The sequence below is a fragment of the Pristiophorus japonicus genome, chromosome 3 (assembly GCF_044704955.1).
Source record: "Pristiophorus japonicus isolate sPriJap1 chromosome 3, sPriJap1.hap1, whole genome shotgun sequence".
Classification (NCBI taxonomy): domain Eukaryota; kingdom Metazoa; phylum Chordata; class Chondrichthyes; family Pristiophoridae; genus Pristiophorus; species Pristiophorus japonicus.
In genome coordinates, this window is record NC_091979.1 from 54,374,816 (window position 1) to 54,387,958 (window position 13,143).

Genomic DNA, 13,143 nt, shown 5'->3' on the forward strand with positions numbered 1-13,143 from the left:
CCACTTGTGCATCCCCGATTTCCTTTGCTTTCCCTTGGCCTTCAGCTGCCGAGGCCCTCAGCTCTGGAATGCCCCCTCTATCTCTCCGCCTCTCTAACTCTCTCCCCCTTAAAGCTTACCTCTTTGACCAAGCTTTTGGTCGCCTGTCCCAATATCTCCTTATGTCGCTTGGTATCATATTTTGTCTGGTGAAGTTCCTGTGAAGCGTCTTCTGCTTACATGATGGTATAGGTGGAAATACAGGAAATATGTCATATGTACACGAAAGCACTTTGCTAATTGCTGTAAATAAATGTCCCAGTTTTCTCAATGAACAGGGATTACCGTAAAGAGTTCCTTAATTTGATCGCCTCTGCGATAGGGACAAACAGATTAACGTGCTTACTTCAGGATTAAAGGACAGGAATTTCTTGGTGGCCATACATCTTGCATTGATGGATCCTTTCTTTAGGTATGCAAAATCATGTGCTTTTATTTTAATATTTCAGCCTGAGGCAATAATGATGCTTCATTGCAGACTAACTTCACTGACAGAATCAAGCAGTTTTGAAGAGAGTAGCATCACATGAATCCATGACATAAACATGAAGAGCTGATTTAACGATTGTAATTGATTTCTCATGATACACATTTTATTAAAACAGGATGACATGGACAAACTTTAAAGCAAAGTTCTAATACTTTACATGGTATGGTAAACTGTGCATATTTTTAAATACCATCCGGTCATCCTGGTGACACGAACAGAAAGGTATGCAGCTATGGGATTTCCAGATGAAGATGATGTGTGGGTGGGTGACCAGCATTTAGCCACCAGACTTCCTTTTTCTAATCAACTAATGCATCTATCTCTAAGGCTTTGTCACCCCTGTACTTTCTGACCAGGTGTGTCTCAGTTTAAACTAAGACCATTTTTACTAACCCTGCATACAGAAAAAAGTGTTAGAACCATGACTGAGAGACAGGAAATATCTATTTGCGTATCGTTTCTCTGTCTGCTTTTTTGTTGGAGGCATTAATACTCATGTAAAAGTAGTGGGTACAGGAATGTCCTATGAATGTATTAAGTGTTTGTGCAGTAGCATTGCCACCTATAGTTTCTGGTTTTTGTTTTTTTTTCAAAGCAACCCAAAACTGAACTGATGGAATTGAGAGATATTTTTGTGGAGGATCAAGTGTCAGCTAAATTCACAAAGGCTGAGTAAATTCACAACAATGTGGTGTGAAGGCCATTTAATGTTTGTTTTGATAGGCTAGCAGAAAGATCACCTTTTTAAAATCTGTGATTTACTATACACTTTGGATTGATATTGAAGCAATGATGAATTTAAAATGATCATTATTAAAGGGATGGTATCATTTTCTAATTTTACAGAGATCATATTTCAGAATGGCCACAATCAGATCTACACTCAGGAGCTACTGCTAATATAAGCCTGTGGTATTGTAATATGTTGATTCTTTTAAAATGCAATTTCAGTGTAGCAAAATACATTTTAAAATCCTATAAAAATGATGGTGACTGATATTTATAATTACACGACCTTTAACTAAATTATAAAATTCAGCCGTTGTACAGTAAGCCAACTATGGGGTACAATGCGATTGCTTTAATAATGTAGCATGATTAATTTAAGTACGATATCAAGGGAATTCAAATGCCTAAAGTAATCCTTAGGTGCATCGCTTATCGTAATACACACCTGCAAGTTCATTATTGTTTTTTATGAGGTGAGACAGGACACTAATCTAATAATACATTGCTGTGGAACTATTGCATTTAAGGAAATGGGCCATGGCATTATTGTGTTATGTTAGGGTATAAATCATTTTTATAACAAAATAATATTTTAAATCTATTTGCAAAAGTACGTTTAACACACAATCTGCGTGCGTGTGTGTGAAAGGGAGGAAGGAAGCTACCTACCACAGCAAGAGTGAAGCTGACCCAGCTGTTAGGCACTGAAGAATCTTACTTAACAAAAAGGCCGTTTTGTTAATATTTTGCTGAGTTTTATATATAGTGATACCAGTTGTTGTCAGATTTAAGTACGCACCTGTTTGAATTTTTTTTTCTCTCTTAGCTCCAACAATACTGAATTATAGCGGAGATTGAATTTGGGTTAAGCAACCACCTGTCCTGAAGTGCCAAATTTTGGTCAGTGCAGAGTGATGACATAGTGCAGTTTTTTATGATTTACAGCTGTAAAGTGTGACTGAAGACCATTTAAATCATTGCACGACAGTCCAGTGCACCAGTGGGTCATGTGGTGGGATACATTCCAGATGTTTATCAGTGTCATTTTGTAGGTATTGCTTTTGTTACCCTTGTCATTCTTAGAAATGCAATAATTGTAAAACATTGTAGTTTGCTGGGGTGAAACACTTGGTTAAGAACAGATCTTCCATAGACCAGGCTAAAGAGTCCTGTTAACATGGAACTGCTGGTCTTATAGTTTTATTTCAGCAGAGTGGTTCTGGAGACACTGCTGGTAATGTGGCTCTCAAAAAGCAAAGTTAGGGAGTAACGATGATACACGATTTACCAGAGGACAAACTGCTATTGGATTTAGCTTGCTACTGATACTGATAAAACAATGGCGCATCAGGGAAAGCTACTCTCTTATATTTGGTGTTCTGAGGTTAACCTTATGATGTGTAGTATTGTTACTGGCTTTTTAAAATGTGGCTTTGCTTCATTTGTTGCATGAGAAATACCAATTTCCAGTCTAATTTGTATAAAATGAACACTTTCCTGCTTCTCGCAATAACAGCTAACTTCATTTAAATTTTTATTTTACTCATAGGTACTTGTAGTATGAGTATAGCTGTGCTACAATGAGTGTCCTGATGATTGAAGCCTTTTATGGGGGTTCCCACAAACAGCTGCTTGACCTACTTCAAGAGGAGATCGAGGGATGTTCCATCTTTACCATAACAGCTAAGAAATGGCACTGGAGAGCCCGTACTGCTTCACTCTACTTCATGCAGACCATACCACCCAGTGAAAATTACAGGTATGTGAACATAGGGGAGGGCCACAAGAGCTTAATTACCTTGGAAGTGGTTATTATGTGGGATAGCTGGGGAACTCCCTATACATTTTCTAAAGCTTTATTAACTCAATCTTCAGCATCAATATTGTGCCAAATGCTTTGTCACAGTAACTGTCACATTCTCTAACACTCTTCTTGTTTATTGAATATTTTCGTGGCAGAAGGAGTATTAAAATATGATGAAAGCTGTTCACTTCCAATGTGCGATTTTGATTTTGAAAGACACTGCATTAAAGAGAATGTTGTCATCCGTGCCCTTTCTAAAATCAATCAGTTGAAAACTATTGTGATTCCATTTTAAGCATCTTTTTTTTTACTGTTTACCGCTGTTATTTTTTATTTATCCATTTACAAAAAATATAAAGGAAGTGCTGATGACATCATGTGGGAACTGGCTCGGTGGAGACATTGAGCCTGACCTTGTCAGAAAGCTGAATTAATATATGCAATTGAAATGACACGATCATTGCAGACCCCTGGGTTAATGACTACGTCTCTTGTTGTTAATTTGGCTCCCATACGCTGTAGGGCTGAGGCATCCTCCAAGTTTCTTCACCTGGTGATGAAATCAGAATCTACTGCTTAACTGGAAAATGCTTTAGAGTAAGAAAAAAATGAACAAAGACACGGGGAAACCTATTCTTTCTGTCGAATATATATTAAGTGTTATTCCCCAGTAATCAACTGTGACTGGATCAGTTGATAGAACGTGGAGTGGACCACATTATAATTGTTGATCTTTCATTGTGAATGTGACCACACATCAACTACCTGGACACATTGGTCGTAACTCTGTTCCAAGACACACTACTACTTGCAAAAACGAGGACTGAAAGCTGAATAAATCAATTCCGTGAACTTCAAAATGGATGCATGCCGTCATCACTTTTGGGTGTCCACGTTTAACTAATTCATTTTAAAAATATATATTGGTGGTGACATTCGCTCTTTAAGCTCCATTGTATGCTACCCTTTTCCAGTCCTTCATTATTAACCTACACCTGGAACTAATTTAATTTTAAGTTATCCAGATGTAGCCCTCTGAGGACTACAGCCATTTTTAAAAATGCAAAACCTGAATCCCATTTTTGTTTTAAGTTTGTCCAGGGAATACTGTGAACACAGAATCGTTCTGAGTTTCAGTAAGATTAGTGAATTCTATTTAGTACCAACCAGTATTACCAGTCTGAAAACGAAATGGAAAACATCAATCAGCAAAATAAATCATCTTACAGATGTTACAACAGAAAGCAGTTTGAGTGTATGTTAAAGCTCCAAAGGAAATTGAACAAAACTTTGTATCGGGCAAGTTTATTTTCTGTTTTCAGTGATTCTGCCCAATTAACATGCCAGAAATGTAATTGTTTAAATTGACTTCCTTATCACTCACCAGAACTTGACCATGAGCAATTTGGCCCCAAGGCTCGTTCTGTAACTCGCTGCTGAGACATGGTACAAGAGTGGCATTGGTGGACTTGCCTTTTTACCTCCTTAGCAAAGAACTGCCTTGTCTAATTAGGCATTTTCCTCCAGTTACCTGGTTGAGGTATTTTTTTTTTAAAGTCACCTATTGGATATTTGCATCTTAATCCAACCTGATACTCCCAGTGTCCTGATTTAGCAAAGCACTGTAGCAATGAAGGTTTTGCTCCCCTGATGTCTCATTTAGTATGAAACTGAGCCATCGAGAACAACATTTCCTCTGTCCACTCTTTCTAGCACTATCCTAAATGCATTCTTTATAATCACATTCAGGATTTCAGTGCAAATAGCCAACAGAGGACATTCACCTTCCAGAAGGTCTCTTCTCTCGGCACTGCTCTGTCCCGAGCTAACTGATCTCCGCTATGGTGGCATTAGGCTACAGTTGGTACAGTTGGCTGCACCTCTAGCTTTAGCGGGGGGGGGGGGGGGGGGGGGGGAGGTGGTGAGGGGTGAGGGAATAAGTACTCCTCTGGACACTATCTCGTGATTCTGGCTAAAAATGTACAAGTGTGGACATTGGTTGAAGAAATGAGTCATGCTTAGCTGTGATGCCCCACATGGGTGAGTAGGTTGCTGACACTCACAGCCCACACTTTAGCACGAAGAATGGATGCTTCAGGATAGATTTGGAGAGAATCTGGTCTCGTGGAAGTAAAACCCAGGATCTTTGGGGGCAGAGGGTTGGGAGAAGTTAGGCGAATTCAAGGTTTCAATCTCTTAAGGAGAGCTATGGGAGATGGTGACTGTTCAATTCCCCCCATCCCCACCCCCACCAACACCACCAAGTACATCTCTCCCTTATAAAGTCATGCTGCAGTGCTGTAAAACGTTTATAGAGGATACACGATGGGGGGCGGTGGTATGTTTTTGTGAAGAACCGAGGCCAAGTGGTGTGTCTGTTTTGTACCATGGGTGTTATTTTTTTTTTCATTATGGCTTGTTAAAAATGCTTATGAATAGTTTCTTTAAGAAATTTATTTTATTGGCAAAACAGAGCCTGAGGTGCCAGTGGAATGCTCCACTTCAAGTTTCAGTGATGCAGTGCTCTGCTTGCTGGCTCTGAGCACCAGGCTGGTTTGTGTTGGTGATTTGTGTCATCAGAGATTTTACATTTTTTTTCCACTTTGCTTTTTATTGTTTGTTGTAGCTGCTGTTAATTCGCTGGAGTGCAGCAGGATTTTACTGTTTAAATGTAGCGTCTCCCGTAACGGGCAGATATTTCCGACGAAGGATTGGATTTCCGCACATGTGGCCGCATGCTGGGTAGCTATGGAGTCATTGGGAATACTGGAGAACCGTTTATATTTGCGGAAAGAAGAGTTCCCCATACGAGCATGCACACCTCGTGTAAAAATTAAATTCACACCCGATCCATCCTCCACATGCTGCATACAGGTCTACACTGCTTGCGGCAAGAATATTTTTGCAGGTTAAACCATCCTAAAGCAATAAATATAACTGGATTGGAGGGCTTGCAAGCAATCATTTTAGCAGCAGTTTTTCAGTTATCTAGATCTAGATCTAATCTATATCTAAAATATAATAAATAAAAATTTGTTGCATAAGCAAGTGTGTTTCCCAGTACAACCTCCTCTTCCTGTCAGCTGACCTGGCATTATCAGGTTAATGATAAAGATTCCCTTTCCTGTCTTGCCATGTGGGAATGCACAGAACATTCCGTGGCCATAATGGCAGTTGTAACGAAGGTAAAAGCTTTCTTTCTTAAAGCTTTTCTGAAATTCTGATGTTGGAGATTAGCAAGCCCAACCCCTAAAAAATGTACTCTAATAAACCATTAAGATATATGTGCAGTCATGGTTTTTGTTTGTATGAAGGATAGGCTAATTATCCCAAGGAGTAAGTAAGAAGCATGCCTTTCGGCCTAAGTCATTTGCTGCAGTTCTCTCTTTGAGAACAATGCCATGATTACATCCATTACAAAATACAAAGTTGCAGTTTTGGTAATGGAGTGTATCTGCTTGTGATAGGGAAGGTTTGAACTCTCTCTACTCATGCAATGGTCATGTGTAAGTAGGGTTGCCAACTCTGGTTGGATGTATTCCTGGAGGTTTTATCACATGACATCCCGTCTCCAACCAGTCAGTCCGGTCAAACAGCCTGTTTTTCCCCGCATCTCTAATTTTTATAACTAATAAATGAAAATGTTGAAAGAAAATGAAAAACATACTTCTCTTAATGCCCCTATGATTTTTTTTTTCTCCTGGATTGCATGCAGCGAGCGTACAGGAGACTCGTTTGTAATTCCTGGAAACGTGGGTCAATTCTGGAGGGTTTGCAGCCCAAATTCTTAGGCAACCTAAGAAAGGACTGTCAGAGTCACTTACAAAGCATAAACCAGGAGCAGTATGCTGCTCTTGAAGATGTAGGACCTCAGAACCCACTGCCAATTTTTATACTACATTAGTATGCTTCTATTTATGTATAGATGTTAAATAAAAGAAAGGACTTGCATTTATATAGGAACTGTTCATGTCTCAGAATGCCCCAAATGCTTTACATATAATATATAACTCTTAAAGTGTAGCCACTGTTACGTTGGTAAACATGGCAATTAATTTGCATACAGTAAAGTCCCATAAACAGTAAATGAAATGGATGATCAATTAATCTGTTTCAAACAATGTTGGCACAATACTTACCAGGACACGAAGGGAACTGTCTACTCTTCGAATTGTACCATGGGATCTTTTTAACAGACAGATAGCGATCCGGTTTAATGTCTCCTTCAAAAAGTAGCTCCTCCAATAATGTAGCACTCCTTCAGCACTGTACTAAAGATATTATGTTTTCAAGGCCTAGAGTGGAGTTTGGACTTGGAGCATTCAGACTCCGTGGTGAGTATGTTACCAGTGGAACCAAGCTGAGCCAAATGAATAAGGATTAATGTTCAAATACTTACTTAAGATCTGGTCTTCCTCCTTCTTTGAAAAAAAGTTTAACTTACACCTGCCAAGCTCCTTCCCAGTTTTGCCATCATTTCTTTTTCTGACCTGGTGGTACTTAGAGCCATTTTACTGTTTATGTTTCAGCCCTCGTACTATTACTTAGTACTTCCCTACAAGGAAAACTAAGGACATATCGCAAAATGAGGAATCATATACAGCAAAGTGGGTAAGGTCATTTGGCCACTTAACTCTTGAAGGACCAGGGATCCATGCGATTTTCAGCACTCGGGATGATGCCTATATTCTATTTGTAGACTTTGAACATCTTCCAAAGAATTAAGAGATCATACCTGCACTGGGTACTAACGTTCACATACAGAAATCATTGCTCATCCTTTCCTTCTCCCCACTCCTCCATTTCCTGTGTTTCTGGGGAGGAGGTTACATCGAATATTGAAACATTTGAAAGGGGCTTCATCCAGAACAATTACTTAAGCAGTTTTAATTTGTATTACCGATTACGAAACTGTTTAAAACGAGGTGACTAACAGCGTTGTGTGGGAGGGGAAAATCCCTGCAGTCACAGCACCGTGCTCTTACTGTTACCCTTGCCCATAGCAAGTGTATTTTTGGCTCAATGTAAAAAAAAATGATTGAAATAGGTTTCAAAGTGTGTTTTGTCAAGACAACCAATTTGAAGTCATCAGTAAAAATTGAGCAAAAGTTCGTGCCCAACACAGACTAAGTTTGAAGGTACAATGCTAAATAAAATCTCTAGCAAAATGCTGTGGTTATGGTTTTGAGGACAGTTTTTTGTGGTGCTTTTATAGAACGACTGACCCCATCCCCAGAACTTGTGCAAGTACATTTTAAGTATTTTTCAGTTTAACAGGTAGGGACTTCTTTAAACTTTGAAAATTGAGCTGCAGCAGAACCAAGTTTGATTAAGAGTGAACACATGGCACAAACCTTGAAAAAAATTACAGAGAAATTTCCACAACAGAAATACCAGAAAACCACCAGGTTTAATAATGATTTCCTGTCATGAAGTATTTTTGTCACATGTGTCTGCCCACTGACTTGGCAATACAGTTGTTTAACATTTTGTAGAGTGAAACTGCAATCAGATTAAACTCTGAGATGTTGTTAGGTATCTGATAGCTTAGAGTTTATGTTACGTTTCTTTTTTAGTCATGTGACTGTTTCACTAATTGCCACAGCAGCTTCGGAATTCATTATGAAGAGTGGTTGTATGAGCTCTGTTTTGCATACGTTGTATTTATTTGTTATTTAATTGCTTCAAAAAAAGAATTAGTAGTATATGATTAATGAGGGGAAATTTCATTAGCTACCTATTTCTTTGAAATCATGACCGACGTTTGCAAATACTTAATGCCAATTTTTTTTATAATGCATACATTGATGGAAATTTTGAGTGAATTGTTAGGTGAAAATGATTGAATGCTTAGAATTTCACGTGGTTTATGAAGGAAGATTTGTCCTCACCAGGACAGTACTGGGCTGACCTTGTTGATTTTTGTGGGATCAGGCCTAATTATCTATGCATGACAAGATCCTGGCCCAGATTCAGCCTGCCAACAGGAGCTCACCTAAGTGGGTTGGGAGAGGCAGTTAATTGGCATATCATCAGTACTTAAAGGGTTGCAGAATGCATTTGGCCGCATGTCGTGCCACAAATGGTTTAACTCTTCCTAAGGCTGCAACAGCTTCATTTTTCATTGTTTCCAGACAGGAATGAAGTGGCAAACTAAACAAATGTAGAGATAGAAAATGGAGTCTGTGGGCAAGTAGTGAAGTTGAATAAAGGTGTTGCTGTATGAAGTGGGTGCAAGAAGGATTTTGACATTCTGGAGTCCTGTCCTCAAAGGACAGCTCTATAGCAAGCGGTGGCAGCTAGGGTCCGCACTGTATAGAGAAGGTTCGAGGAACAGAATAGAAGATGGCACACTTTAAGGAAGTTGCCAGGGTTACACTACTTAATGGTATGACTTACCAGGTAGATGGCTCATGTGTGCATGCCACAAAGTATTACCTGTTGCCGTGTTTCATATTTACAACTGGTCTATGCCAAGCCTCTCTCAACCATACAGTTCTTTTTTATCAGTGGCTTATTACATAAGTAATAGGATCAGGAGTAGGCCATTTGGCCCCTCAAGCCTGCTTTGCCATTCAATGAGATCATGGCTGATCTTCTACCTCAACTCCACTTTCCTGCACTATCCCCATATCCCTTGATTCCCTTAATATCCAAAAATCTATCGATCTCTGTCTTGAATATACTCAACGACTGAGCTTCCAATGCCCTCTGGGGTAGGGAATTCCAAAGATTCACCACTGTTTGAGTGAAGAAATTTCTCCTCATCTCAGTCTTAATTGGCCAATCCCTTATTCTGAGACTGTGAACCTGGTTCTAGACTCTCCAGCAAGGGGAAACATCCTCCCTGCATCTACCCTGTCAAGCCCTGTAAGAATTTTGTATGTTTCAATGAGATCACCTCTCATTCTTCTAACCTCTAAAGAATATAGGCCTAGTCTACTCAAATGCCTTCTCACAGGACAATCGCCCCCATCCCAGGAATCAGTCTGACGAATCTTGGCTGCACTAACAGGTGTGGTCCCACCAGGGCCCTACATAATTGTAGTAAGATGTCTTTGCTTTTATACTCAAATCCTCTTGTAATAAAGGCCAACATATCATTTGCTTTCTTAATTCCTTGCTATACCTGCATGTTAACTTTTAGTGATGTATGTACTGTTATTAATAAGACTTTTGGTGAAAGAGGAAGAAAACTGCTTTAAACTGTGACCCACCAAACCTGCCAGCTGCTACTGGGCATGGTGCTCCACCTGCTTGGCTTGTACTACTTCTTTTCACCACTACCAACCATCTACTTAATAGCTTTACTGTAATAATGTTATAAACATTTTAACCTATACTGCATAAGTGAAATGGCAAACATTATTTTGTCTGTCTTTTTGCTTATTTTTTTCCTTCAGTAATTTTTCTTACTGGTGTTTCATTATTTTAATTCGACTCAGGTCCCTCTGAACACCAACATTTCCTAATCTCTCACCATTTAAAATATACTCTGGTTGTCTATTTTTCCTACCAAAGTGGATAAATTCACATTTTTCCACATTATATCCCATTTGCCATGTTCTTGCCCACTCAATTAGCCTGCTTATATCCCCTTGAAGCCTCCTTGCATCCTCCTCACAACTTACATTCTCACCCAGCTTAAAAGCCAGCAAAGAACGACTAAAAAAATGATAGAGAGGGAAGATAGATGATGAAAGTAAAATAGCACGAAATATAAAAACAGATAGTAAGAGTTTCTACAGGTACATAAAAAGGAAAAGAGTGGCTAAAGTAAATGTTGGTCCCCTAGAGGATGAGACTGGGGAATTAATAATGGAGAACAGGGAAATGGTAGAGACGCTGACCAAATATTTTGTATCGGTCTTCACAGTAGCAGACACTAAAAACATCCGAATACTGGTGCAGCGTCCTGAATCCGGAGTTCCGGAATGTTCCAGAATCCAGATTCTGGACCAATCGGTGATAGGGTCGTCCAGAATCCGTAAAATGTTCCGGAATCCGGACCCGACAACCCTGCCGATTTCGAGGCCCCGCCGCTGCCCGACCTCGGGCCTCGCCTCGCCCGAATACCTCCTTGGCGCGGCCTGCCCGACGACCTCCACAGTGGGGCCTCGCCTGACGCAAACACCTCCTCGACAGGCCTCGGCCAGCCTGCCCGACAACAACCTTGGCGAGACCGGCCCCACTACGACCTCAGCGGGTCCCCGCCCGACAACATCCTTAGTAGGGCTGGCCCAATGATGACCTCCCCAGTGGGGCTGGCCCGCCCGACGACCTCCTCGGTGGGGACCCACCCGACGACCTCCTCGGCGGGTCCTGGACAGCCCAAACAGCTCCTCGGCGGGTTACCCCTCCCCTCTTCTGACGTTCCGAAATCCGGAAATATCCGAACCTGGGCTCGGGTGTTTCTGGATTCGTGACGTCAGAAAGACTTTCCAAAGTCCGGAAAAAAGCGGAATCCGAAACGACCTCGGTCCCAAGGGTTCTGGATTTGGGACGCTGCACCTGTAGTGGATATCAAGGGGCTACAGGGAGGGAGGAACTTAATACAATCACTATCATTAATGAAGTAGTACTCGGTAAAATAATGGGACTAAAGGCGGAAAAGTCACCTGGAACTGATGGCTTACATCCTAGGCTCTTAAAAGAAGTGGCTGCAGAGATAGTGGATGCATTGGTTGTAATCTACCAAAATTCCCTGGATTCTGGTGCGGTCCCAGTGGATTGAAAAATCGCAAATGTAACACCCCTATTTAAAAAAAGGAGGCAGATAAAAAGCAGGAAACTATAGACCAGTTAGCCTAATATCGGTTGTTGGGGAAAATGCTGGAGTTATTAAGGAAGCAGTAGTGGGACATTTGGAAAAGCATAATTCAATCAAGCGGAGTCAGCATGGTTTTATGAAAGGGAAATCACGTTTGACAAATTTACTGCCGTTCTTTGAGGATGTAATGAGCAGGGTGGATAAGGGGGAACCAGTGGATGTGGTGTATTTGGATTTCCAGAAGGCATTCGATAAGGTGCCACATAAGAGGTTACTGCACAGATAAAAGTTCATGGGGTTGGGAGTAATATATTAGCATGGATAGAGGATTGGCTAACTAACAGAAAACAGTGAGTCGGGATAAATGGGTCATTTTCCGGTTGTCAAACAGTGACTAGTGGGGTGCCACAGGGATCGGTGCTGGGTGCTCAACTATTTACAATCTATATTAATGACTTGGATGAAGGGACCGAGTGTTGTGTAGTCAAGTTTGCTGATGATACAAAGATGGGTGGGAAAGCAAATTGTGAGAGGGCAAAAATTTGGCAGATGGAGTATAATGTGGGAAAATGTGAAGATTCTTGAGCGATAAGGGAGTAAAGGGTTATGGGGAGTGGGCAGAGAAGTGGATCTGAGTCCATGATCAGATCAGCCATGATCTTATTGAATGGCAGAGCCAGCTCGAGGGGCCAAATGGCATACTCCTGCTCCTATTTCATATGTTCATATGTGATGGGATGGCATGCAACATATTGCAAGTGAACTGGAAAGAGCTCAAAAATTACAAGACTTTCACCCCTTGGAGAAGGCCACCTTGAATTCTTGCATATAAGAACATCAAGGGGTAGGGGGAACATGAAGTTGCAGGTCTCCTCTAAGCTCCAGGCTCGTTCAATTCAACTGTAATGTCTTGTCTCCTTCCTCATTTACTTCCTCACAGACATGAGAAAATCACACACAATACCTGTACCTTGTATTACAGTTATTTGGTGTGTTTTGGAGTCGTCATTTTGTCATTTGTTCCTTTCTATCAAACTGGTAAAGAAGTCTTCCAGTGCTGCCAGTAGCCCAGAACAAGGCAGCACTCTGGCTGCCTCTCGTCAACATTTGCAACTATCAGTTTAGCTACTTATATTTTGAGAGGGGCAGTTAGTGAGCTTGCAGAGGTAGTTACCAGGTGAGTCACAGTGTGAAGATTATCAGGAGTGAGTGATGCTGGCATAGAAGAATAGGAGCCTCCTGACTGGATGGCTACATGACTGCCATCAATGCCCCTGTGTACTGTAAAGCGCTTTGAGACGTCCGTTGGTC

The 13,143-nt window shown here is 40.8% G+C and overlaps 1 protein-coding gene across 12 annotated transcripts in view; it reads left to right on the forward strand.

Annotated features, from left to right (window-relative positions):
* gtdc1 (glycosyltransferase-like domain containing 1) overlaps nt 1-13,143 on the forward strand; it is a 473,428-nt gene that overhangs the window by 102,634 nt on the left and 357,651 nt on the right. For all 12 annotated transcript variants that reach the window (XR_011592646.1, XR_011592645.1, XM_070875364.1 and 9 more), the window contains exon 2: nt 2,808-3,017. Coding sequence is in view for 10 of the 12 variants with exons in the window: in XM_070875364.1 (XP_070731465.1) it covers nt 2,839-3,017 (179 nt within the window). In the remaining 2 variants the exon portion in view is untranslated. The remainder of the gene's footprint in view (nt 1-2,807; nt 3,018-13,143) is intronic.